A 25,660-nucleotide genomic window follows, 5' to 3' on the forward strand; every position below is an offset into this window, starting at 1 on the left:
ACATATATAACTTAGGTCTAGTCGTTTAAAGACATTCTAATGTGGAAATGTTACATATTCTACGTTTAAAGGGGAAAAAAGGAGTGCATAATACCTGTGGTGAATGTTTGTCTGTCAAATTCTGCAGTCTCTACCCATGACTGACGTTGTTATTCATTCCCTTACAGGGTTTAGACGAACGTGGGAGAAATGCATTAATGCAGAAGCATATCTGGTATGTACCCTATACCTCTATTGGCTCGCTTTTCCGATCCAGTTACCAAGATCTCCCGCCTCCCCGTCTTCATGAGCAAATTGGGCCAAGGAGAAAATGTGGCTTTCAGTTTCACTAGCATCTGTAGGTCAGTAAAAAAAACAAAAACAGGTTTACTGACAGGTTATTCTAGGAAACTAATTAAAAGGCAGTTTAAATGCATATCAGCTAATTGCTTTACGAGGCACGTAAAACGCTGACATTTAGCCAAACACATAAGTCTTGTGTTTTATTTTTATGGGTTCAGAGACACCTTTAAATAAAATTTTTTAAATGTTTGTAACTTACAACTGTCCATGAAACACGTCAGCCATAACAACATGGGATGCTGATGTTATAGACGTTGCTGCCAGCAGCTATAGTATATAGAAGGAAACTCAGCCATTTAGAATACCCTAGTAAGTGGGTAGATAAAAAACAGCCACAGGTCAGTTATTTTGTAAAATTACATTTGGGGTATGATGCACCATTGCACACTGAAATGTAAGACTATCAAATTCTGCTTTTATTCCACTGTATTGAAGTACTCAAGTCTCACCTCAGTAACAACAAAGGTGAATTATAGTAGTGAACTCGACACATTACAGTACGTTTTGCGTAGCTACTTGATCTGATCTGAAAACGTTATCCAGCTGCGATGTTTTACTATTTCCAGTACACAGTGCCGAGAGTGACTGTGCAATAAAAGCAATCTTTCTCTTCTCTTCACAATTATTTGAACTTCAACAGGCAGTTCTTTTTCTTAACTCTTGATTAATGATGTCCTTGGAACAAGTTTCTTTTGGTGAGGGAGCAGAATCTAATAAGAACATACCCTGTGCATTAATCACAACATTAAACACTTCTGTACAAATGAAGGAGTACAGGTGCTTCTTTTCACGTTTGCTGAAGGTACCACATCTCGAGTCGGATGACCGTGTGGAATCATTTTGTATTCACGTTGATTTTAATAACTTTTCATTTCAGCCTGCGTGTTGTTTTAGACTTTTAAGATGATGTTCAGGGTCACTTTTAAAAGTAGAGACTTTGCTCAGGCAGCGCTAATGCATGTTTTTCTTTGACAGCTCACAGTGATTCATTTGTTATACACAGGGGGTGAAGGAAGATGCATGCCTTTTCAGTCTTAATGGCGTGGTTGAGCACGGAAATGTTCTCAAGTGGGGCGAATGGGAATACTGTATGAAGCCGCTGAAAATTGCTGTAATAGTCTATCGCCTCACTTGCAATGTTTGAACTTCTATCTATCTTTCTAGATATCTATCTATTCAGAACGGTAAATGGACTGCATTTATATAGCGCTTTGCCAATCTTTGTGATCACTCAAAGCGCTTTACAACACATGCCAGCATTCATCCATATTCATACAGAGTCAGAGGCTATCGTACATACAAAGAACCACCATCATCAGTAATGATAAACATTCACACAGAAAAGGGTCTATCTATCCATCAGCCATCCATCCAACCATCCATCCATCCATCATCCATCCATCCATCATCCATCCATCATCCATCCATCCATCATTCATCCATCCATCCATTCATCTATCCATCATCCATCCATCCAACCATCCATCCATCCATCCATCCATCTATCCATCATCCATCCATCTATCCATCCATCCATCTATCTATAATCCATCCATCCATCCATCCATCTATCCATCAACCATCCATCTATCCATCATCCATCCATCTATCCATCATCCATCCATCTATCCATCCATCCATCCATCTATCTATAATCCATCCTTTCATCTGTTTGCAGATAGTTGAAACAATGAGATACTTACTTTGAGCAGCATAGACTGTGTATAAGACGTGGACGTAGTCACCGTGACGTCACACATTGCTGGATTACCGAGACACTGTGAAAGGGTTAAAGTTCTAAAATGAAAGAACACCCCTAAAACATACGCTGCTTTAGCTTCTATTTTACTCTAAATTAAACCTTAACTTACCAAATGAATATTATCCTTTATGGTAGAAGACTTTACTTTAGCGATTGAGACTGTAAACTATAAAAAGTAATAAATCAAGTAAAAGTATGGTCATTTTCTTCTTTACTTATACATACATGCTATTTATTTTTATTTTGACTTAATGCCAAAATAATATAATAATATTAAAACTAAAAAAGATATGTCAGGTATTACTTTTGGAAATTATTAGGTTGTTTTAGACAGGGAGACACAGTAAAGATTGTGATACAGTAAAACACATATGGGAATCATATTACTCACACACGCACACGCACACGCACACACACACACACACACACACACACATACACACACACACACACACACACATACACACACGCAGTTTAACAGATCAGTCTATTGGTTCATGTTTGTGATGTATCGACTGTGTGACAGGCGCCATGCCGACACCGTGCAAAGCAAGTGTGTGCATTACAAATCAAAAACAATTTTCCCAGTTGGGATGGTTCAGTGAGAGGGATGGCAGATAGGGAGGCAGGGAATAAGATGGAGGGATCTATTCCTGTATTGCTGTGGGTTGGCATGACTTGGCTCAGAGAGGCTCTTTGAGTGGGATCAAATAATATTTCCACTCCCTCAGGGGTGAGACGGGGTCCCTGAACGCACCAAGCTTTTATCTTAGGCGACTCCTCATGGCTCAGAGCCTTATCTACGAGAATAGAGGGATGACAGGGATGTGAAGGGAGATTTAGGCATACGATGTATATTGTCTGTATGTTGATGATAGTATTATGTGGTGTACAGTATTTGCTTTCCAATAGCTTTGTTTGAAGGTTAGGAAGAGGGCCATGTGTTTGGTTATGTATGTACATGAACGCAAAGAGAGAGGGAGAGGGATACTAAATGAAATGCGGATATCTTGAGCATGCATGATTTTGTCATAGAATGAAATGCATACACACTCCCGTAACACACTATCTACTAAATTCCAAAAGGATTGCTGCCGATTAATCCGACACCATATGAATGCAGCAGAAATGCCTTATCTGGCAATGTTAACAAACGTGTAATATAATATGTCTATCTGTACAATGATTCGGATGGGCTCCAACATATAATGTTTTCTTCTTTGGCCCAAGCTACACCCTTCGACCAAGGAAAATTAGGAAAATTGGGCCAGTAGATTGACCGTAATCCTGCTGACAAACAGACAAACAAACTGAGCCGAAAACATACTAACAATGGTTCAAATAGTGAAACATTGCTATGGAATAAGGATTTAATTTTGTTTTTGAATATTATCTGAGGCCTTGCGATACAACTGACACTTGTGTTTGAGTGTGTCTGACAGAATCTACATTATGTACTCACACAATGATAAACAAGTTCCTTGACAATTGCTTGCCTGTTTATAGTACTGATATTATACAAATCTATATTGATACCCGAGGCACCAGTAATGGGAAATACATTGCATGACTCTCAAGTAGCCTAGCTTAGCATGCCTATTAGGGTATAGCTCCAAAAGTAAATGAACAATTGCCTTTTTTCATATTTTCTTTATGTTTTGGTTAAAAAACACTTAATCTCAATAAAACCGCTTTAGAAGTATCAGTTAGCGTTTCCCCATACCTCCAGGCTTTATGAACATGTTCTGACTAAACCTCTGTTTATAACGGACAACATCATGAGATTGATGAGATTAATTTCACTCTCGCAAAGAATATTAAATTAAAATGTTAAACTAGTCCTTTAAGAATCACTCCTTGCCTCTCAATCCAGTTCAAAAGGATCTCAGGACCGAGCCAGCATAGCACCGGCCTCTGACACACTCCGACACACACACATGCACACACACACACGCACAGCTGAAAAGAATGACTAAAGTGCAAAAGGGAAGGTGGTCGCCCTCATTTGGACTCCTCACTACTGACCGCTATTGGACAGTTGGAGTTTGAGAGGCCAGCTTGGCTGTCTCATTACCCTGCAACCAGCCGTGTGTGAGGGCACTTCACGACTCCTCACCCGCCCTGTCCCTGTCAGTGTATCTCCTACACCATGTCCTCTCACGAACAGCCCAGAGGTTTAAAGCTGCCTGCACAGCCTCATCCTGTGTTCTTTTCCTGGTGTTCTTGCCTAACTGTAGCACATGAGAAAGCTAAGTAGCTGTTAAACATCTAGCAAGTCCCAGTCGCTGCATTTCTCAACATGTGAGAGAGGCTGTGGTAGATTGCATTAGCCTAAGCCTACCACTAAATTATGCCAGTGTTTCGAGAAGCCCTTGGCAGTGTGGAGAGGCAATTCATTCTGACTAAATGTAGGTTGCCATGATATGTGAAGAGTGCTTTGTGGAGAGCGCTTAGTGGAGCCAAAAGAAGCTTCAATGGGTCCTTTACCTCAGCTCTGAATAAATCACCCTCAAAGTGTCAAAGACCACTTGTGTTTTAGCCTGGTCTGTATGATGGGGACTTAGACACTCAATAGATTAGCAGGGCCATAATTTGGATGAGGAACAGCAAGGGAATTTCATATGGACAGCCATCTAACACCATTGTGGAAAGGCAGTCTCAAAGGAGCAGTCTTGCTGTGCCATCAGCACCAAAGCACTGGGCCAAAACTGAAATGTTGGCATTGCCAAGCATTCAGGAAACTGATCCATAACAGCACAGATGAGAATAAGCTGTTTAGTCCCATATCAGAAAAAGAGATGTCCATGGCATTGTCCAAAAGGCTTATTAAGAGCTTTAAGTTGGTTAAGACCTTTCAGATGTTTCTGTTTACATTGTGATCTATTCATTTGCATTAAATCCTCAAGAAAAACTTCCAAGAAAGAAAAAAACATTATTTGCATCCAATTTTTACTTTCATCTGCACTCCTGTCCACTCTGGCCTTGTCCATACCATCAGTCCTTCTGCTACATTCTCAGTGTCCTCTCTGAGCAGCATGGCACCAGAGCCTGTGGGACAGGACCATCTGTCAGCCACCGAGAGGGGACGGCCAGACACGCTACAACCATTAGAGCAATGGATTTCCACTGTTCCCTGTCTCAGGACTAAAACTTCATCCGTGCATGCATTGCACACTTTCACTTTATCGCAGTGTCAAAGTGAGACATGTCATTCCACTCACAGGTTGTTGCATGCTCCCAGGGTACCTCACACTGTCACTTTGCTCACATTCCTCAATGTTTCAGAGATGTTCTTTGTTTTCCCTCCCTGTGGTATTTGTTTTGCTTGTTTTATGACTTTGCTCGTCAATCTTAGTCCATCTCACTCTCCATCTCCCCTTGTTTTCACTTGAAACGATCTTACTGCAGAGTAGACCGCGTAAGACCTCCAACAGAAACCATATAGTGCTCAAGATATGCCTCTTTTAAGAAGAATATTTTATTTAGTTAAAGATGCCCTGTAAAGTTTTATTGTACACAACAAAAGTTGTGTTTACATTCAAAACAATTTGTGCGAATCCTTAACAATATGCATTTTTTATGAGGACATTTGAAAAGTGATTTCTTTTATATCGGAAATTGTGCATTGTTCACATGTTGGCGCTCAACCGCCACCAACTTTACCGTATACCTACCTAAACATAGCCTATACATAGCAACACACATCCTTCAGAGTAAAGCTGCACACAATCATGTTACGATCTTTTATGTAATGTGCAGTTGACTGCGAAGCGAACTTTGTTCCCTGGTTTTAGTCTTTAAGGCGGTAAAATGGCATCATTCCTGGAGAGATGTGTTAAAGACAAACTCAGGCAATAAATGTCCTCTCCCTTACTGTTGTTCCATAACGTGCAATCTTTATGGCCGGGTATGCATGGGATGAGTTAAGACCAGTGGTGGGCCGTGCATTTCACACCTAGGCCTTCAGTGATGTCCTACACAGTCCTACCTGAATTATTCCCCCTCTTAATACCATCATTATGATGCCATAATGATGACATGACAGAAACACAGTATAACCGGGCGTTGCATCACCCTAACAACAGAGTTATATTAATATTTCCGAAACATTTAGTTGTAAATAGCAGGCATTCCCAGCAGTACAATGTGCAGTGCCTCTCGGAGGCTGTGAGCCGGGGTACCGCTCGTAGAGTGGCGGACAAACCCTTTTCCCAGCTGTGATAGGCTCGCTAGCGTCGGGGTTGGCCGTTCTCTTCTCACGATGTCTATCTTTTCTTGAAAAGTTTGTCTTGAAAATGGCGTTGTAATTATATCTGCGACAAATCGATCTCTTCTCCTCCTTCAGCCATTGTGGGTTGAAAAAAAACATCTTGTAGAAATCTACACAAATTAGCTCGTTCAAAGTTTGCTAGCTCTGCATAGCTCTGCCTCTCAATAGTGCGTATCCAATCAAAAGACGTGGACGTGCTGACGTTATCGTACGCCTGCTAGCTGGCTCCGGTGTCGCCAACTCGAAATCTGATTGGTTAACGCCACAGTTTTGTCTCCGTTCACTTTAAGCGACAGGCGCCCGCACTGTTGATTCTGAAGGCCTCAGGGCAGATTTCGTGGACCCTGGCAACACATCATGGCTGAAATATGATTGGATAAAAGCTCTAACATAAAGGCCAGACCTCCAAATCTCGATCTGAGGCTGCAAGCAGCACAACCAAGAGGAAAGCTATGAAATGAAGAGAATAGACTATGGGGAATAATTTAATACATATTTGTGGAAAAATATATAAAACTTAAATTAGTATATTCTGATGATGTTTAGGCCAGCAGAGAAGGCCTTGCTGGTTAAAACACTATTAGCCAGCTAATTGGAAATTACAAATATATAGAAAACAAACAAAGGCACCTTATGAACCTTGTCATCAATACAAAACAATCCGACAACAATGATACTGACGACAGTTACAAGCTAGAGGGTAAAGCATCTCCAGAAGGATCAGACGGACATAATGTAAGATAACGCCGTAACACCGGTGGCCACGGGACCACGGGGTGTGTGTTAATAAGACGTTGAGGAAATATCCAGAAGCCACAATATGCTCACCTACTGAACCTACCTAACTATTATTTATTAAGAGCACTGATCAATGCAGTTATTCCCGTCTTTGGATGTTTGCTAAAGTAATAGGGGTAAAGTAAAAGTGTTAACTGAATAGATACACTTTATATAGCACTACATATATCAGATTAGCCGGATTAGCTTTATAGGGGGCCCTTGGGCACACCAACACCTCCTGCATTATTTATGTTCCCCATCCCCTCCAGGTTTTCATCAAGTACAATGCACACAACAGCAATGCTGGAATAACCTTATCGCCCAGGTTTTCTGTGTATCAATTAGTTTGTGATAACATGATGATACATATCTTCATTTTTCAACATGCAACATGTGATGTACAATATAATCAACAATAAAGGTCTCAAAGGTAGATTAAGTCGCAGGGCCTCTCTGAAAGACGAGGCCACATCATTAGGATGCACCTTAATTGATTTTGTACTGAAATTCCTCAAATGACCTCAAACCAGCTGACACACAGTAAAAATGGCCAACAGCCCGCAGCTTCTCCAGCCTTGTATCACACATTTTGATTGTTATAAGGCCGTTAAATGGCCATTATCAGTTTTTATTACTACCACTCAGATGGGGCAAAATGGGCTTACTGCACCAACCCATATGTTGTGTGGTTAACATTGTGAATTGAAACAAAACAACAAAGGTTCAGGCAACACTACTTGGTTAGGTTTAAGACAAGATCATAGTTTGGAATAAATACCTTACTTAAGTTATGCATGTAAATTAAATATGTTACATCTAAACCTTTTAGTAGGTGTAGCAGGCCCCTTCGAACCCATATCTATGAGGCTGATAAACTCTTATGATGCCTATTTAATCGGCTAATAGCAATCATGTGCTGGTATGCAACATAGTAATATTGTATAAATAACTCTAATGTTCTCTATTCCTGTCCTCCATAGTACAGCCCATGCTTGTTTGTGTTTAGACGGGTGACGTCACAGTACTGGCAAGCCTTTTGTGCAGTGATCCCTGGGAATAACAAAACAAAACACCACAACAATAATTGCTTGTTACAGAGGATGTAGCCAAAACATACACAGAAATAAATAATCCTAACAGTTTGACCATGCATGGAAAGTGTAGCGCTTTCTGCAGCATCACTAATGAAAAGCTGCAGTCGAGCTCTTTGCAATACTCTTGTGTTCGACTCAGCAATATTAAACCTTCAGGAGCTGCTGTTCTGAGCAGTAAAAGACACTTTTCCCCCAGTGCTTTGAGAAACACAACAGTGTGTCCGGTCTTTATTGCATATATCAAGGAAAAGGAAACACTGACAAGTGGTTCCTAGTGAACACAGCCTCAGCCAGTCAAGTTGAAATGTGTTATCTCTTCATCCAACTCATGGCTGACCACTCCTCGATTTGTCTCCCTGTGTTATTTTGTCAGCAGGTTCTCTCCTTAGGTTACTGGTGACACATCAGTACCACAACTTCATTACGCACAAACCTCAGGAAACCAGGAGGCACTCTAATCACTGTGACTGTACTCGCCAGAGGTATTGTGAAAAGCCCTTCCTTGCCTTTACTTCACCATTGTCCTTAGGGCTGGCTTCTCTATTTTCTTCCTCCTCTGACCCTCCTCTCATCCCTCTCACTCCCTTGAGAACGTTCTAGTTGGTGGCCTTTCTCCGGGGTGAGTGATGGCAGTGCCACGGGCAGACTCATCCACACTTAATTACCCACAAGCCCCTTGGAGGGCAAATGTAGAGTGAGGCATGCGCACGGTGTCATCTCTTGCTCACCTTATTCCAGCACCGCTGACTGGACTATCACAGTCTGTCTGCTGTGACTATTTTCACCATGTAACATATCAAAACCATATTTTGGAAAATCCATTTTGGAGGATTGTTATTCGCATAATCATCGCTCTAAGTTGATAGACTTTTAATGAAATAATCACTTTGAGTTGACATTTCTCCCCCTTGGTTATTCAAGTGCAACATGACTTCAAAACCCACAGAACTGCTCCTCTTACATTTTCAGACGGACCAGCGGGGGCCTCTGATTGGTCACAGTTAGGCTTCAATGCTTTTGGGTAACAGAGTTTGTCATGCCCAACACCCAGTGTGAAAACATGGGATTGCGAGTAGACTGCAAATCACTGAGGAGCCTGGTTGTTCTCATCCACACTTGCCCTTGAAGCAGCGCGTATATGCACATATGAGACACTGAGATCAATTTGAAAATTTATTTTCATATAAAAAGACACTATGAAAACATTAGAGGACTACTTTGTACAATCTTATGTATAAAAAGAACAAAAATGAGAGAGAAAAGGAAATAGAGGCGTTTTCAGTAATAAATCAACTGGAATGTTGGATGGTTGTAGCAGTCGGTGAACACCTAAGCAGCGAAAGGCTGAAGGGTGGAGGTGAAGGTGAGCATGGTAGGTTTTGGAGCCTGTTTTTGGAAGTTGGAAATTGGCTTGCCTGCGTTTCATATTTTGAGTTTGGCAAGCTTTCAATACACATAGGTGTGAAAACAACATGACATACTAACATACTCCTACCGTCCACGTCATGAGTTAGCATTGGCATCATACCAAAGTTCATCATCATAGAAAAGAAAAGTGTAAAATTGTAAGATGATCTCAATCTCATTCAACCAAGCAGCATCTAACTTACCGTTCCTAAAGATGAAAACCAGCCAAGTCCAGCCCTCATTGAGGTGAAACCTATCACACTATTCAAAATATGGAATAAGCTCAAAAACAGAAAAAGGTAATTAACAAAATCTCATCCTGCGCTGACATCACACATTTCTTTTTTTCTTACTTCCCATTACTAAGTTACCATGGGAACAAGGCTTTGTAGAGAATTCATCTAGAGCTTTCTCGCTAAAACAGTTATATTTATATATAAAAAAAAGAAAAGAATTCTCCGTTTCCCCTGAGACTGATGTTTTCTTACGCTATAGATTCACACCCATTGACTGAGACTGTGTTCTGTGGGAGGCCGCGGCCTTTTTCTGTTTGGATACACTGTACTGTAGATCCGAGCCTCGCAGAAGGTCAGGTGAACGCGACCTTATAGCTCTGCAACCTGGGGGCCAAACCTATCTCGCTCCTCTGAGAGGGAGTAGAGCTGTATGTTTGCCTATCAGCTGATTAACTTGAAAGGTTAGGAGGGCCGCACTCTTGTCTCACCATCTGTGCCACGCCGCACTACTCCCACATTAGGGATCTTTAAACAGATGGTTTGAGGGCTGCATTGGAAAATGTCAGGACAAATCGCCATCCCTGGATAATTACAGTTTTGAGCACTCCTCTTCTTAATGTGCATCTCTGCCTGCCTCAAGCTTTCTCGTTATATATGTTGGGATCTTTATCCTTGCCTACCATTGTCTCTTTCACTTTTTTCTCCTTAACTTGTCTCTCGCCTCATTCTGCAGACTGTTAGATTAATAGCAGCTGCATTGAGCATAGACAGAAAAGTTATCGAGCCATCTATTGAATCCATCCTGCACTCTGACACTTTCTCTGTGTGTGGGGGGGCTGATGTGCTAATGTAGCAACAGCAGGAAACTGGTTGTCCTCTTGTAGTGACCGAAGTACAGATGTAGAATATCAAGCAGGGAGCATCACCACTGACTTTTGTTGTTGTTGCTGTTTTCTCTTCAGCCTGCCACCTTGTAGCCTCATAACCTCTGTGACTCCGTCTTTATATTACACTCTCTTTCCGCAGCTGCTGTGCTCACAAGTGCAGGATTAAATGACAAGGATGGGGACCCGTGTGAAGGAGGAATTATACATCTGGCTTCACTGCTTACATTAAGATTTCATGCCTCCTGGTAGCACGACGCCGGGTGGGCAGCAGGAGAAGGAGAAACGAGAAGTAGGTGGTAGACTACGGCAAAGGAAGGCATGTTTATGTTTAAATCTATGATGGGGAAAGTAGAAAACCTACTTAGGTCACATGAAGCTAACAATATACCATCAGTAACAAGGGAAGAGCGAGTTAGCAGCTAAATCGAGTTCACTCAGCGGCATAAGCGTACATTTTTGCGGAATGAGTGATGCTAAAAAGAGCTTGCACAGATTCTATTTGGGCTGAAAACGACTGAGTTATCTGTTTTTCGCTGTGATTGGGGATGGCTGAAATGGATTCAGATGCTGCAATCTTTAAAGGCTTTTATCTCCAAGCACTGGGGAAAAAAAGAAGGAGATGTGAGAATCTGCATGACGATCACTATCCTTATTTTCCCTCATGGTTGGATAACATGTGCCACTCAGAAAGTAAGCTCACATTTATGTGCTGTGTGTGTCCTAAATCTTTTTTTTTTTTTTTTTTTCCAAACTGGTTAATTCTCTCAGGAAATGAAAAGGAAGAAAAAATCAAATAAAAATAGGCAGCAGAAATCAAATCAGAAATCAAAATAAATCAATTCTTCTTGAACAGTTGTTTCAATCATATTATTTTTTTCATTAAAAGTTTCAAACCATAGAGGAGGACATTTTTTTTTTTTAACTAAACCATATAAAATACACATACAAAGGGGGAATACAATGTTGACACAGAGGATGTGTGATTAATGGATGGATGGGATTGTTGAACTGGAGCCTGAAAAAAAAAAAAAAGCAGAGAGGATATCACATATCAATGAGCAGCTCTTCCCCTATCCATCCAAAATGATGAAAAGAAGAAACAAAAAGAAAACAAAAAGGAAAGACTGAGAGATAGAATGCTTCCGTCATCCATTAGAAGGAAAAATAAAATAAATGAAAGCAGGGTGCCTAGGGGGGCTACCAGTGTGAGAAACCTCATTGAGATTGTTTTCCCCTTGCTATAAAAGAACTGAATGGTGCAGAAATATTCATCTTTTTTCCCCCAAAATCATCAAACAATTGAAAGAGATTTTCTTTTTTTCGCCAGAATAAAATCAAGACATTTTTCTCAGAAACAAGTTTTTCATAGTTTTTTTTTAAGTTCATTTAAAAATCTTCTCCACTCCCAGACGTGCCCCTGTTCTCTTTCTTCAATAGTCTTTGCGAAAATATAGGGTAGAACAGTCTTCTTTCCATGTCTGTCCATTGCAGCAGTAAACAATAAGTATGGGATCCGACAGAGCACGTTGCAGGAGACGGGGAGCAGTGTGTGGTGAGATCTTTGCGAGAAATCATGTACTTATGTATAGCTTTTCAGAAGTTCGCCTCGGCATGAGTGCGTGCAAATTCAAGTGAGTGTGAGTACGTGTGTGTGTGTCTTCACACTTCAGTCTGGAAGTCTCCCTCGGACGAGTCAGGCGTGTTAGCGGAAGAGGAGTCCCAGTTCTTATTGTGCAGCTCCATTCGGTCTTTCTGCTCCCCAGGCACGATGGACAGCTCGGGGGTCATGGTCTTGAAGCTGTCCCAGGAACTCTGTTCCTCCGGGGTTGACTTGTCCTGATGGAGAAGGAGGACAAGAAAAAGGGCAATGTGAGGAACAATAGGCTGCATATGAACTGACCACGTAGGCGTGAATCTTCGAGGGAAGTTCTGGTTTCATACAACCTGGGTCTTGTTTTAATGGTTTTGGACACCATTTTCTATCCCTACATATAACATCGGTGACATCGCTGTTGTCTGACAGGGCAAGAAAGACAAGAATTGAAATTAGCCAAACTTGTTTGGAAGAGAAAGGTAAGGCGAATGGCAAGATGATTACCTGAACTGTTTGTTTTCAACATCCATCCTTTTGCAGACCAACTTCATGGAAAGCCAGATTAACAACCATCTTCCCAGGAGGCTGTCAGATTCTACACATTATATTTTCTTGTGCAAACATGCCGCCTACATTACCCATGGTAAAACTCACCCGCCAACAATACATTCGATTAGATGACCTCACTTGTCCGACCTGCACGACATTTTTTCGATGTCGGACTTTGTAGCAATGTTGTTCCCAAATTTCAGCAAATACATTTGGTGTACATCTTTATATTTATGGGTAGAAATGATAGCCAACACTATAAAGGAAGACCCAAGTTGTAATAAGATCGAATTCTACTTTAAATGAAGTACCTGGAAACCGTCGCCTTGGCCAGTTTTGGCCAGTAAGCAGATTTGTAAATGGATGGATACAATAAAATAGGCAATCACAGAGGCTAAATTTGATCCCTAACCTTTGCAAATATCAGCACACACACATATACATACACACAATCACACACACACACACACACACACACACAGGCCAACTATCTTAGACGTGATTCAACCTCACAAACCATAGAAAGCAGGACCATACATACCTGTAATCCAAGTCACCTTTGTACCTTTCTATCTTCAAAAACTACGATACCTGTCCTCCTTCATCTCCCACCTCTCCCAATGTGTCACTTTTCAGACTGATAAAAGCATGAAACCTTGCGGGTGCAGGGTCTGTGATCTCTGCATGTGGTCCGCAGATGTGCCCACCATCCATGTAAAATACATGTTACGGGATTAGCTAAAAAAACGTAATTAGGAGGTAGCATTATGCATGAGATGAGGGCTATTATTCAAATCAGACTCATTACCTTGCGGAGATAATGATTTTGCAGATACGAGATGGGAAAGACATGAGGGATCGCTGGCCCGCATGACTCTTGGTGGAGCAAAACATACAGATGCAGCAGAGCTTTTGGACTACATGGAGCTGAATATTCACATTAAGAGGAGGAATATTCATCCATCATATCTTGCAGTACAAATGTGTACCCTACGTGCCTATTTGTACATCGGCAATACATTCAAGAGAGCACTACAGTATCTGCTCTTCAACTCTTTCATTTTGTTTTCTTTTTATTCTTATTCCACAATCTCACCTGCTCTCCCCCCCCCCCCCAAACTCTTATAAAGTACTCTCATGTAATTCACTTTGAGCTCTTCAATCCCTGTCTAACTCTTCACCAGAGACACACATACAAATAAGTCATTGATCTGCAGTAACACAGCACTCCCTTCCCCCCCTCGCAGTGTGATGATCGTCGCCGGATCGCTAGGGGGCAATATCTGCCTGATTATCATTCTCCCTGCGTCACAGCCTGACAGTTGGCAAAATGAATACAAAAGGCATAATCTGGGAGCCAATTTGCATGCTAAATGCTGGCGAAGGAACATTTTGTAATGCAGGAGTGTGGGTAATGCTGCAGTTAAGCTCAACTTTATCCCCGGGAGACTAGGCTAACGCGATTGTGCTGCTACTGCGTGTCTATCCGTTCCCTTTCGCCATCTCTTCCTTGCCTCCATTCCCTCCTTGCCCCAAAGCCCCATCTCATTCCTCTCTTTCTGCCTCTCTCTACCACAAACCCCTCTACTTACACTCGACGAGTTCTTTTCACCTCCGGCAGACGAAATGCTCCATCGCTTTTCCCTCTGTGATGATGAAATGGGAGGGAGAAGACAAGGAGGGGGGGGGGGAGGTGACGAGAGAGAGGGAGAAAGAGGAAAAGAAAGAGGGAAGAAGGGGAGGGGGAGGGATCACAGTCACTGACAAACTCTGCCCTGAAACAAAAGCATTGTTCCCACACCTTCAGCAGGTGAACAGGCAGTTGTTGCTCTGTGCTCACACCTTGCCCCTTCTCTCTCTCTCTCTCTCTCTCTCTCTCTCTCTCCATCGCCCTCACCAGCTCTCTCAAGACAAAATATAACGTGTCCACACACAACATGCACACATGGACAGAAGCAATGTGACACTCAATGTGACACTCAATGTGACGACGGGGATGAGCACATAATCAAAGTGTGTTGGAACAGGCGGTACTTTTAACATCCTAACCTGTCAAAGGTTAAAGACAAACTGACAAAGCAAGGACAGATCATCTGATTGAAGGATTCTAAATGCTACGCACCACTACTAGCAACAACAAGTACTATAAAAGGGACAAAATAAAGGACGACATGTGGGTGTGGAGTAATCTCATTCTAAAAGCCGTAACAGTGAATGTGCTGTTCAGTGCTAGAGGCTTTGGAGCTCATGTTTTCTAAATAATGTTGAAAGAAGATAACGAATGTGGTTATTAGTGCCTGGAAATGCTATCTACACTATCTGCATTATTGATTTTATACTGTATGTGTTAACACAACACATAAAATAGTTAAAGCTAGGCTATAAAGTGGACATTGCTGACTCTGTATGTTCCGCCTCAGGCTCAAACACATAAACCTTGCTCCCCCTGCTGTATCGCTGCAGTGTTATATATCGTTTTTTTTAATGTTCCTTACAGTGCTTTGCTTCGGTTTGGTCAGTCTTTTTTTTTTGTCCAACGTGTACAGGTGTTCTGAAGTAACAGGTGTTGGTTGGTCAGGGCTATGATGAGTGCAGCAACACCAGTGCAAAAAAAAAAACAAGCCCTGAAGTGTTTGGTTGACGTGATTTGTACTTTTTATATCCTAGCCTGTTTCCAGTTTGAGCACAAATTGATTTTCTTGAGTAGCTCCAACGACTTGGTTAATATTGGTTGTATTGACTGGAGCTCTTTTCTATTTGCCGTGCTAGAAGTATTACTGCTAGTTGTAAAAAGAAAGACACAAAGACAAACCTTTTGGTGTTGGTGTGTAAGATGGAAGAGTCGACCCCTGTGTCAAAAACATTTTTGCCTTGGGTTGTCTTGATTTACTGTCATGTATGAGGTGCTCATTGGCTAGCTTAGCCTACATGGTTGGGATTTATAGAACATTCAAATTTGGTTTTATTCTCTAATTTGATATATTGTCAGTGGTATCAGAGAAGGAACGTAAGTACTTGTGTAAGTGCTGCATTACGTTTATCTGACAGCTTTGGTCTATAGTTACCCTACAGATTAAGATTTTACATCCAAACATATATACTGAATGTAGATCTTGAAATAAACTACTGTAGTCAACTCTAGTTGATACTCTACGATCAACTTTCTATTTCTCTGCATTCTTTGTCACAATTTCTTCTTTCACTTCCTCTCTTTTATTTGCTTTCCCCTGTCATGTACAAACATATTTTAAAATGTTGAACATTTCTTCACACCATGTAACAGGCCTCTAAAAAAAAGAGCCAAAGATGTCAGGGTTGGGAAACTGAATAAACATCATCAGCCTTCAGTTAGAGGCTAAATCTATCTAATCTAACAGGCACAGCTGGGGTAAATGGTGGGCATAACACACTAAATACAATGTCCATCACTGGTTAAAGGTGTGACTGCTTAATCGTCCAACACTTGACGTTTCAGGCGAACGACACGATTTTCTGAGCGAAAATGCAACAAGCTATAAGCATGACACAGCTAAATGAAAGGGAGTTTGTTGAGGGATAGCACTGACTAGAAACTACTACTACTGCACAAACATCTAAAGCCATCTCGAGAAGCCTCTGCTACAGTGCTGGTGGGTGAGGCCCACTCTTTGCCACTAAGAGTCCACCTCATATGGACCAAGGAATGGAAATTGTTTCTGGATGTGGGTGAGCAATGTGGCAAGCTGTCTTTGGGAGATGATGGGGGAGGACAGGTGGCTGTGGGTAAGTGGGATAACTTTACCTTTGTTGACTTGGTTGCCCATGGTTCTGCTGACTGTCTGGCTACATTCAAACTGGGACATGAGAACAAGCATGCAACACAAGGCCCAGTCCGCCAACAAAAGACATAAAAACAGGAAACAAAACAAAAAAAAAACAGAAATCAATAAAATATGGCAGTAAGGTAAAGAAAGGACATACACTGAGTATCACGGGACACCAACTTAAATCACATTTATACATGAGGAAATGAAAACAACATCAAACAACGCGTGAGTGGATACCAGAACATGCCTGTAGTCTTGCAGCTGTCAGTGGGCTTTGGGTCATTAAAGCAGAACTGAGCTATTTCAAGGTTTGAATGTTTGTTTATTGCATTATATCATCAAGATAATGAACCAGATTGCCTATTCAGTAGCGGCATAATTTATTAGGAGGTACAGAAATAGACTAACTGGGCATAGCAGTCTTTAGGACCATTTACCCCTTAACTAGGAAGGAATCTGTGTCACAAATATTAAGGCCCTCCAAAAGGAGCCAAATCTAGAGAATGTAGGGCAAATAAATTCCATTAGTGCAACACATTGCAAACAAATGAGCAATCAGACACACAAGCTTGGCTCGCTGCTGTCTGGACCTGTGCAATGCAACACAAGGCTGGTGATCCTATAGTGAAAACATTTCCACCTAGCTATTCGGCCCCTTTCACCTCCCTTTAATTGGCCCAAGGACACTAAATGAGCTAAATTAGTATTGTGCCTCTTGGTGCACAAAGCCAGTGTTAGGCTTGTTCCGCCTGGGCTAACAGTCCCCTCATTAGGAGCCACTGATAGAGCCAGTGTGCTAAAGCTACACTCCGCCAGCCCTCGGTTTTCATGGGCAATTTGTGTGGAAGGATGAAAACAGTTGATGAGTTTATGCTCGGCATGGAGAAGGGGGCATGGAAATAATTAAAAAACAAGCTAATGAGAGGAATTAATTATTCAATTAATGCCTCAAACGTGCCACCGAGGGCTGAGTTTAGAGGGAGAAATGGGAAAACGAGGGAGACAGCAAGAGAGAAAATGTCAAGCCGTGAGGATGAATAGAGGAAAGAATGAGATATGAAGAGGGAGAAGAGGGGATGACTTGCTTTATTGCTGAAATGTGAAATTGAAGCCCCTTAGCTTAATGCCAGAAAATTGACTATAAAGACCTACAGGGTTTGCAAGTGCAGGCAAATTGCCCTTTCTGAATAAAAAAAAATGGAGTCTTTGTCATTTAAAATGACACATCTTCATTTTACATGAGACATCCTCAAAGCATACACATTACCTTAGCTACAATTCCCTTCAGTGGCTTAAAAACATGCTGGAATATCAATAACAGCCACTAATGTTAACTGTGGACTCACACAGAGAGCACCTCAGGTCTCACCTCTCTTTTATGGAGCAGGCTAATGGAAGAAACATCTTACACTATACCAGAAAACATTTCAAAATGTAGCCTAATATACTAGGATTTCACCATAGAATTAAAACACACGCCTACAGCCATTTCAATTGAATTGCAAATGCATCTTTCAAATCAAAAATGTGCTCACTGTCCCCACTCTGATCTAGCATGAGTGAAATCATCTTTTTCTCCATCCCACTGGGTTCCGCGCAACTTCTCACCGTCTAACTGGCCAAGCACGCTTCATTTAATCAAGAACACAGCAGACGACGGGATGGAAATATATCCCATTTGAGAGCTAAAAAATGCATCAGCCTGGCCATTTCACAGTGCAAACTATCTCTCTCTCTCTCTCACACACACACACATCGTCCATTCCACACACAGAGAGGCACAACACTGCATCACTGGGCACCGCATGCACATTTGCGTTATGACCTTCTGAACCCTGTGGAGAGGATAGAAAACGACAGGCTAACTCCACGGTAATGGAGGACAAGAAGCTATTGCTAATACATACTGAGTTAGAAAAACACTGCATTCACTCCATCTCTCAGTAACCCCACTGACTCCATTTGTCTCCTGTCTCCATTATGAGAAACACAATGAAAGCTGTGACTCCATCCCATATGGCCCCTGCCTGAGCATCCATTGCACTTAAAACATGGTGGGATTTGGATTAGTTTTCATCGTTAACATTAATGTAAAGCCCACTTTCCATCCACTTCAACGGGAGTATCATACAAGTGTTCCTTCTGCAACATATATTGTAGTCTTGTGGAAAGCAAACAACTGTGCATCTATAACAAAACAATTGATTCAAGTTCAGTAGCTGTTTTTGTGATGTCAACAATGCAAAATAATAGTTAACAATCTACAATCGATCAACATTAGCTTGCGGTGACCTCTGGAACTCTTGTAGCAACGTTTCAGAATGCATAAGAGTTGCCATGTATCTTTCTGCAGTTAAAATGCACACTGATGTGTGAACCTGGCAGGAGAAATATATGTTTGTGTCACAGCCTGCAACTGACCTTTGTTCGCCATTGTTTATCAGCAAGCCATTTTGCAGAGTAGATTTTTTAAAGGTCACGCATATCATTTTTCAAAAACAGAATTATTCAACAGAGGGCAACATGTACATTTATTTTCAGACTACAGGAAAACCTACGCTAGGTTTAGCAGCCTAATAGAAAAGACAGACAAGGTGATTTCCAACATTGAGGTTAATGGGGAGTCTTGTGACATTGTCTCTGCCTCCCCACTTCTTTCTGGTCACGTCTTTCCGCCTCGTTTCCATCTATTAAGCGTAACACATGAGTCATCACTAAACAGCATCTGGCTCTCAGTGTGGCATGGGATTACCAGTTACTGGGCAATATACAGTTAATTATTACGGAGCGACAAAGAAAGACAGGAACAGCAGGAATCAAGAGGTTGAAGTGTGTTGATTCTATATGTGAAGGCACATCTAATGACCAAGACCACTGTAAGCCCACTGCACTTGAACAGAAAATTGGATAAGATGTGAAAGGAGAGAAACAAGTGTGTGTGAGGGACATTTTCTGATATCCACTCATCCCCTTAACACAGCGATCCTACCTTTCCAAAGAAGTAAAATGGATCAGGTTTCTCCTGACCCCACAAGCCTTTGTGATATTTCTCTCATCGGCCCCCACACAAAGTGCATCATGTTTGTCCCTTTTTAGTGCCAACGAGCTAGTGTACGGAGTATCGTGTTTATGAGGTGATTATAAATCGGTTTGGATGGGTCATAGTTTTTATGAACTCATTTATCACCTGGTTATGGTGTTTGGGTCATAAGGTTTAATTCTGGCACTGAAATGGGCTTTATGACTGCATGGATTGTCTCACCACACACAGTGGCGCTACAGGAATGTAAAAACAACCCCAAAGAAAAACAAAAACAAAACAATCTTTTTATGTTTTTGTTTTATCATGGAAAATAAATCCAGTCCTGCATCAGACCACCTTACAAATCCATCTCTCTGGTTATAATAATTCCAGGTAGGATATTTCAATATGGATTTGTATAGGAGTTGATGGAGGATGGGAAGCATTCATTATATGAATGCAGAAGCACAGGGGGAACAAGCTGTAATGCACTGAACGGTTACATCACCACACCACTAGGGGACCATCTAATATTTAGTCTCATCAAATACAGTCACTGACAGGTAGTAGATGAGCAGCTACATGAATTAAGCTTATAGTTTGACACCGTCTGTGTGACTGTAACTACAAATAATCACAGTCTTGAATACATTTTGCCACATGTGCTTTAGCAGGTGATGCTAAAGGTATGAACTGCATCACTTAATTAACTGTTCCCCAACCCCTTGCGCCTGTCAAGCTTTCTTTTCTCACTTAGCACATAACAGTGAGTGGGTCCTTGTTTTCAGACAGAGGAAGAAATAATCAGGTTTCTTATTTTCTGCTGGCGGTCATCGGTTTTCATTAGTAGCTAGCTAGCTAATCAAGCTAAAGTTAACCATTGATGGTTCTTTATGTTTCACCTGACTTTTTAAGCAAGAATCTTTAAAGAATGGTCTAAAACAGGGGTGTCAAACATGCGGCTCGGGGACCAAACCCGGCCCACCAGAGGGTCCAATCCGGCCCGCGGGATGACTTTGCAAAGTGTGAAAATTAGTTGTTTTGATCATAAAGTAAAATACTGATCCAGATACCAAAATGTGTTGAGCCTTTGTAGACACACTGTGATCTGTAAGTTGTAACGCACATGTGTAAATGATAAACTGAGGCATAATATTGTTGAAATTGCATCTTTTTTTCTTAAGAAATGTTCATAATGTTTTGTAAAAAGATAGTTAATTAAATTTGAACATTTTCAGAATGTACTTTCTTGCACTAAGATGAAGGGAACAATTTGGAGTTGTCGGTATTTATAGGTTATTATGCTCTGAATTTAGTGGTCCGGCCCACTTGTGCTGCATGTGGCCCCTGAACTAAAATGAGTTTGACACCCCTGGTCTAAAATATGCAGTTAACAGCTACACACAGCTTTTAGGATGAAGACTTAACAGTGTGTTTGGAAAACTAAACTCTATCTCAGGTAATATTGGCTTGGGTTGCTGGTGTGTTATCTACCCCAAATCCAATAAGGAGCAATACTTAACTGCTAAATTCTGCTATTGCAGCTTGTAAACACACAAACTAAAGTATGTAGTAAGCTAGTTAGCCACACATGCTAACGAATAGAGCTTGGAGCAGATAAACACATTGTTTAATCGGTTCCTTGCATTCCTAAAAGGCAAGAAAAGATTGGACTTATTGAGGAAGGGGTTTAGGGAACAGTCAAATTCATGAAAAATAAACATTTCTGAGGCTCGTAAACACAGATACAGTACAGTGGCAAACTATGATACATAAAGTGACATGTAGCGCATCAACTCTGGCCTCAGAATGAGTTAGAGGGGCTCTACTGCACGAGGTTTATGCCGGGTTTAGTGTGTCTTACGTTGACTTTCTTTGTAAACGAGGGACGCTCTGCGCACTAGCGATGGCTCGGTGTTGTGCCTTGGTGGTGGGGGAGGGGGGACCTGTGGTGGACGAACACCGTCCGGGTTGGTTAGAAGGGGTTGAAGTTGTTTAGGGTCTGGGTTAAAATACTGTTTAGGCACTTTGAAGGAGAGAGAGGCCTGCAAAAGTCAGGTGGGGGTTAATGAGTGTTTGAGGGAGATGACTCATCATTAAGACAGGTAAGAGGGAGTGAGGGTTTTCCTTGTCCCAGTTTTGCCTGGAACTGGCTATCCTCCCAGGTCATTAAAAAGTGAGACGCTCAAAAGTGACAGTCCTTAAGTGACCAAGCAAATTGGCCGTATGAAGTTAAGTGTAAGTATAAACTTCCACAGTACTGTAGCTGTCCGTCCGTGAGAAGATAGCATTGTGAAATGCAATTATGTTTGCTATTAAATCATAGCACTCGCTAGTATATGTGAAAAATCACTTTCAGTGTCTGCTATATGGCATAGAAACGAGGTTATTAGAGGTATTATGAAACAATTATATCATTACTCATGCGCTCCTAAACGCAGTGTATGTGCTTCAAACACAGGCAGTGCAACAAAATGATCTCAAACATAAAACAAATAAACATACAAAAGAAAAAGGAACAAGAGGACTCAGACACACACACACACACACACACACACACACACAATCTCCAGCCTACAACCACACACAGAGGCATACAACCACACATGTACAGTAGGCACTCTGATATGCAAGTGTACAGACACGCACACCCACACACACTCCCTTCTCATCTCCATAATTACTGTATAGTCAGCATTACCGTGCTTAGGGGTGACTCTCAAAGTGAGATGTTGACAACAGCGGAGCTGAACTCAAGCTGGGTCCTGTCAAAGGCCTGACACTGATAGCATTATCCGTGTAATTATTCACAGTTAAGTGAACTGCCTACTTACTTTTAACATAATGGATTTGGATGAGTAAGCCATATCTATGCTGCCCTTTCATTTCACAACTTATGTGACATCACTAACCCCGAGGAAATATACGTTCCAACTTGTCTTAATTAGCCTAAATACAGCCTATCTTTTATTTGTGGCTGGGCTTTCATTGCTTTTACATTGGCGTAATCTCAAATCATACCTGCACTCCCTCGGAGGCACATTAGCATTCTTCAGCGCAACTGTTAAGAACCACACACACTAATACACGTCTCCTGCCTGCCATTTTTTTTCTCTTCCATAAAATATTTGCTTGGCATTAATGAATGGGGAGACGGCCAACGCTTCTGAAAGTCTTGATCAAGATGTTGAGCAAATGAGGAGTGATGGGAAAGGCCGACGGTCTGGCATTGGGAAATGGCAGCGTGTTTGCATGTGTGTGTGCGGCTACATAGCGGGGGGAATATGAGAGATGTCAGGCTGGCCTCTATTGCTCTCCTGGCGGTGTAAAGTAGTTGTGCCAGCATAGCGAGGATGCCAGGGGAAAGTACACCTAACAAGGTTGGCTAACTCATCACGGCTCTACGCACTAAAGCTCTGCAGATGAAGGTAGTACGAGCACATGCGCGTTTGTTTAAATCTTTATGCAATTGGCCCTCTGAAGGTCAGAGCAGAGCATGCAGGGACGTATGCTGCTAATGGCTTATTAATGATTCAAAGATGCGTCAGTGTCTCATGCACACAGGTGCCCACCCAAGCACCCCACTGATGCACACACCCACCTAACCACCCACACAGACACATGAAAAAACACTGTCAGGTACAGTACATAGACAATGACTCCAATTAAACAAACACATTAAACATTGTGAGGCAGGCATAGACAAAGCACTTGTGTGTAAAGGCACAAATGTGTTTATCAGCAGTGTATCGTGGACGAGGTGATTTAGTATGAGTGAGAAATAGTTTCACAGGCCTTAAATTGCAAACTTGGATTTCATTAAACGGCTTTGATTGATTACCTCTCAGCTAACAGCTTATGTGATCAACTGTTCTGACAGGTATTTAATAAGGCATCGACGACAAGTGAGAATGAATTAAGTTCAGGCCAATTACAGCAGGTATAAAAAGATATTTACAGTAAGAAAGCTGGAATAAAATGTGCCTCTACAGTTTTATTGATGAGGTAGTTATTGTTTGATTCTCCACGGATGCGATTATACATTATATATTAAGTTCAACAGTGAATTAAATGGCAATAAAAACATATACACTTTTCACATTACACTGAGGTTTCGTTGTTAGAGCAAACAAAGTGTTCACATTTCTAAGGCAGTAATTAAGCTGGAAAAAAAAGGAATGAATACAACCACTTTCAAAAGTACCTCATGTTGCATATGACTTATGCAACATTTGCAAGAAAATGCAAAGTCTTCATAGTTCTGATAATATTCTGACGGCACTGACCACTTCCTGTGAAGCATGCTACTACAATTTTGATCTGCACAGAAGTCAGCATTTGATTTCCTGTGTCAATTCTTTAGTGTTAAAAGGGGTTGGGTTTTAGGGTTGTGACAAAGTGCGGAAGGGGGGTGGAGGTGCATAGGTACAGCGGGTTCCCGTCCCGCGTTTGGGCAATGGTCTTACCTTGAATGTGGACATGGCTGGGTCCCTGCTATACCTGTCTATGGTGTGGAACTTGGACGAGTGGTTGAGCTCATGGTACAGCTCAGAATGTCTTTTGCGAGTGTGCATCACTTTCTGGAAGGGAAGAAAGGAAGGGACAGCAAAAATGAACCAAATAGAAACAAAAAAAAACAAAAATAAGGGAGGGGGGAGGGCCAATATAGGGGCAGGCAGGGGAAGGGCAATGGGTAATAGGCTGAGGGACTGCAGTGACGCCAGCCATGAAAAGGGGTTAGAAAGGGACGCCGACAGATCGATCGATTGCTGGCTCATGCTCATACATCATCCACTTCCTCAGTCTTTAAGAATTTGGCAACCGAGAGTGCTGCAGAGGAGTCCTTTAAGTGAAAATTTGGTATAAATGACTGACAGAAATGCCATTGCTCCAGACTGGTGCATGCTAGCTGGCAGTCCTGTTAACTCAGGATTTTGTCTAACTCATTAAATGTCTAAAAGAAGTGCTGGTATTTAACTCTTGCCCTATTGAGATGATATTTCACAAAACTGCCATCCCAGGGTTCTGAAAATGTCTGTCTAGAAGGCAACTATATCCAAATCTTTAATTCTCTGACAACAAATTATATTTGTCATTGCCACTGCTGTGGTCTCCCCGTGCTAATGGGCAGTACTGGAGCTGCTGGGCAGTAGCTAATCGTCAAAGCAGCTTGCGAGGTTGAAAGTGACACAGGGGCAAGATGCCAGCACTCACACCCGCACACTTACCGACCAGGACTGGCGCTTACCACTGGCTCCAATTACTATAGAGTGGGCACTCTCATCTGTGCTCAGCTAAGAAAGTGCTACTAGTTCCTTTCTTTTTACTCTTATGTCTTTAGTTTTCCTTGTTTGAGTCACATGGTTTGAGGTTTTCATTTAAGTCCAATGAAAACGGTGTAACCTCCTCTGAGGGATCATTTACTCATTTACTCATTTACAGGAGAACTTTAACAAGTTTACACTTAAAGTTCAGTTTACTTATTATTACCCAGTTTTACTGTTGATGGCTTCAATGTTGTACTGATTCAAAATTAATAACTGAAAGCCTGTGTTCGTCAGGTGCGGTTTTTTAAAAGTAGTGGGTAATGCAATAGTGTCATGCTGCAGAGCTCCAAGCTCGGGCCCAACTCCGCAGCTGGGTCCCATCTCCATCACCAGCACCCATGGTGGAAAATCAAGTGTTCTTATAAGGCTTATTATCAATAAATAATATTTAAATGCCACTGTATTATTCTGCGCAGTGTATTGTTTTATCGCGCTTTATCGTCATTTAGTAAAGTAGCCTACTGAGCGCATTCTTACTACATTGTATCACATCACACAACCTCCACAAATAACACCAAGGTAAACAATAGCATACAACCCTAACATTTTAATCTTACTGTAATCTATGAAGTTAAGTGACATTA

The 25,660-nt window shown here is 41.6% G+C and overlaps 1 protein-coding gene across 1 annotated transcript in view; it reads right to left on the reverse strand.

The window, feature by feature from the left end:
• Nucleotides 1-9,408: 9,408 nt before the first annotated feature.
• adgrb2 (adhesion G protein-coupled receptor B2) overlaps nucleotides 9,409-25,660 on the reverse strand; it is a 196,611-nt gene continuing 180,359 nt past the window's right edge. The window contains 3 exon segments of the mRNA XM_029442629.1: nucleotides 9,409-12,614; nucleotides 14,514-14,567; nucleotides 24,216-24,329. Of these exon segments, the coding sequence (XP_029298489.1) occupies nucleotides 12,438-12,614; nucleotides 14,514-14,567; nucleotides 24,216-24,329 (345 nt within the window). The 3' untranslated portion in view covers nucleotides 9,409-12,437.

The sequence above is a fragment of the Cottoperca gobio genome, chromosome 11 (genome assembly GCF_900634415.1).
Source record: "Cottoperca gobio chromosome 11, fCotGob3.1, whole genome shotgun sequence".
In the NCBI taxonomy this organism is placed as follows: domain Eukaryota; kingdom Metazoa; phylum Chordata; class Actinopteri; order Perciformes; family Bovichtidae; genus Cottoperca; species Cottoperca gobio.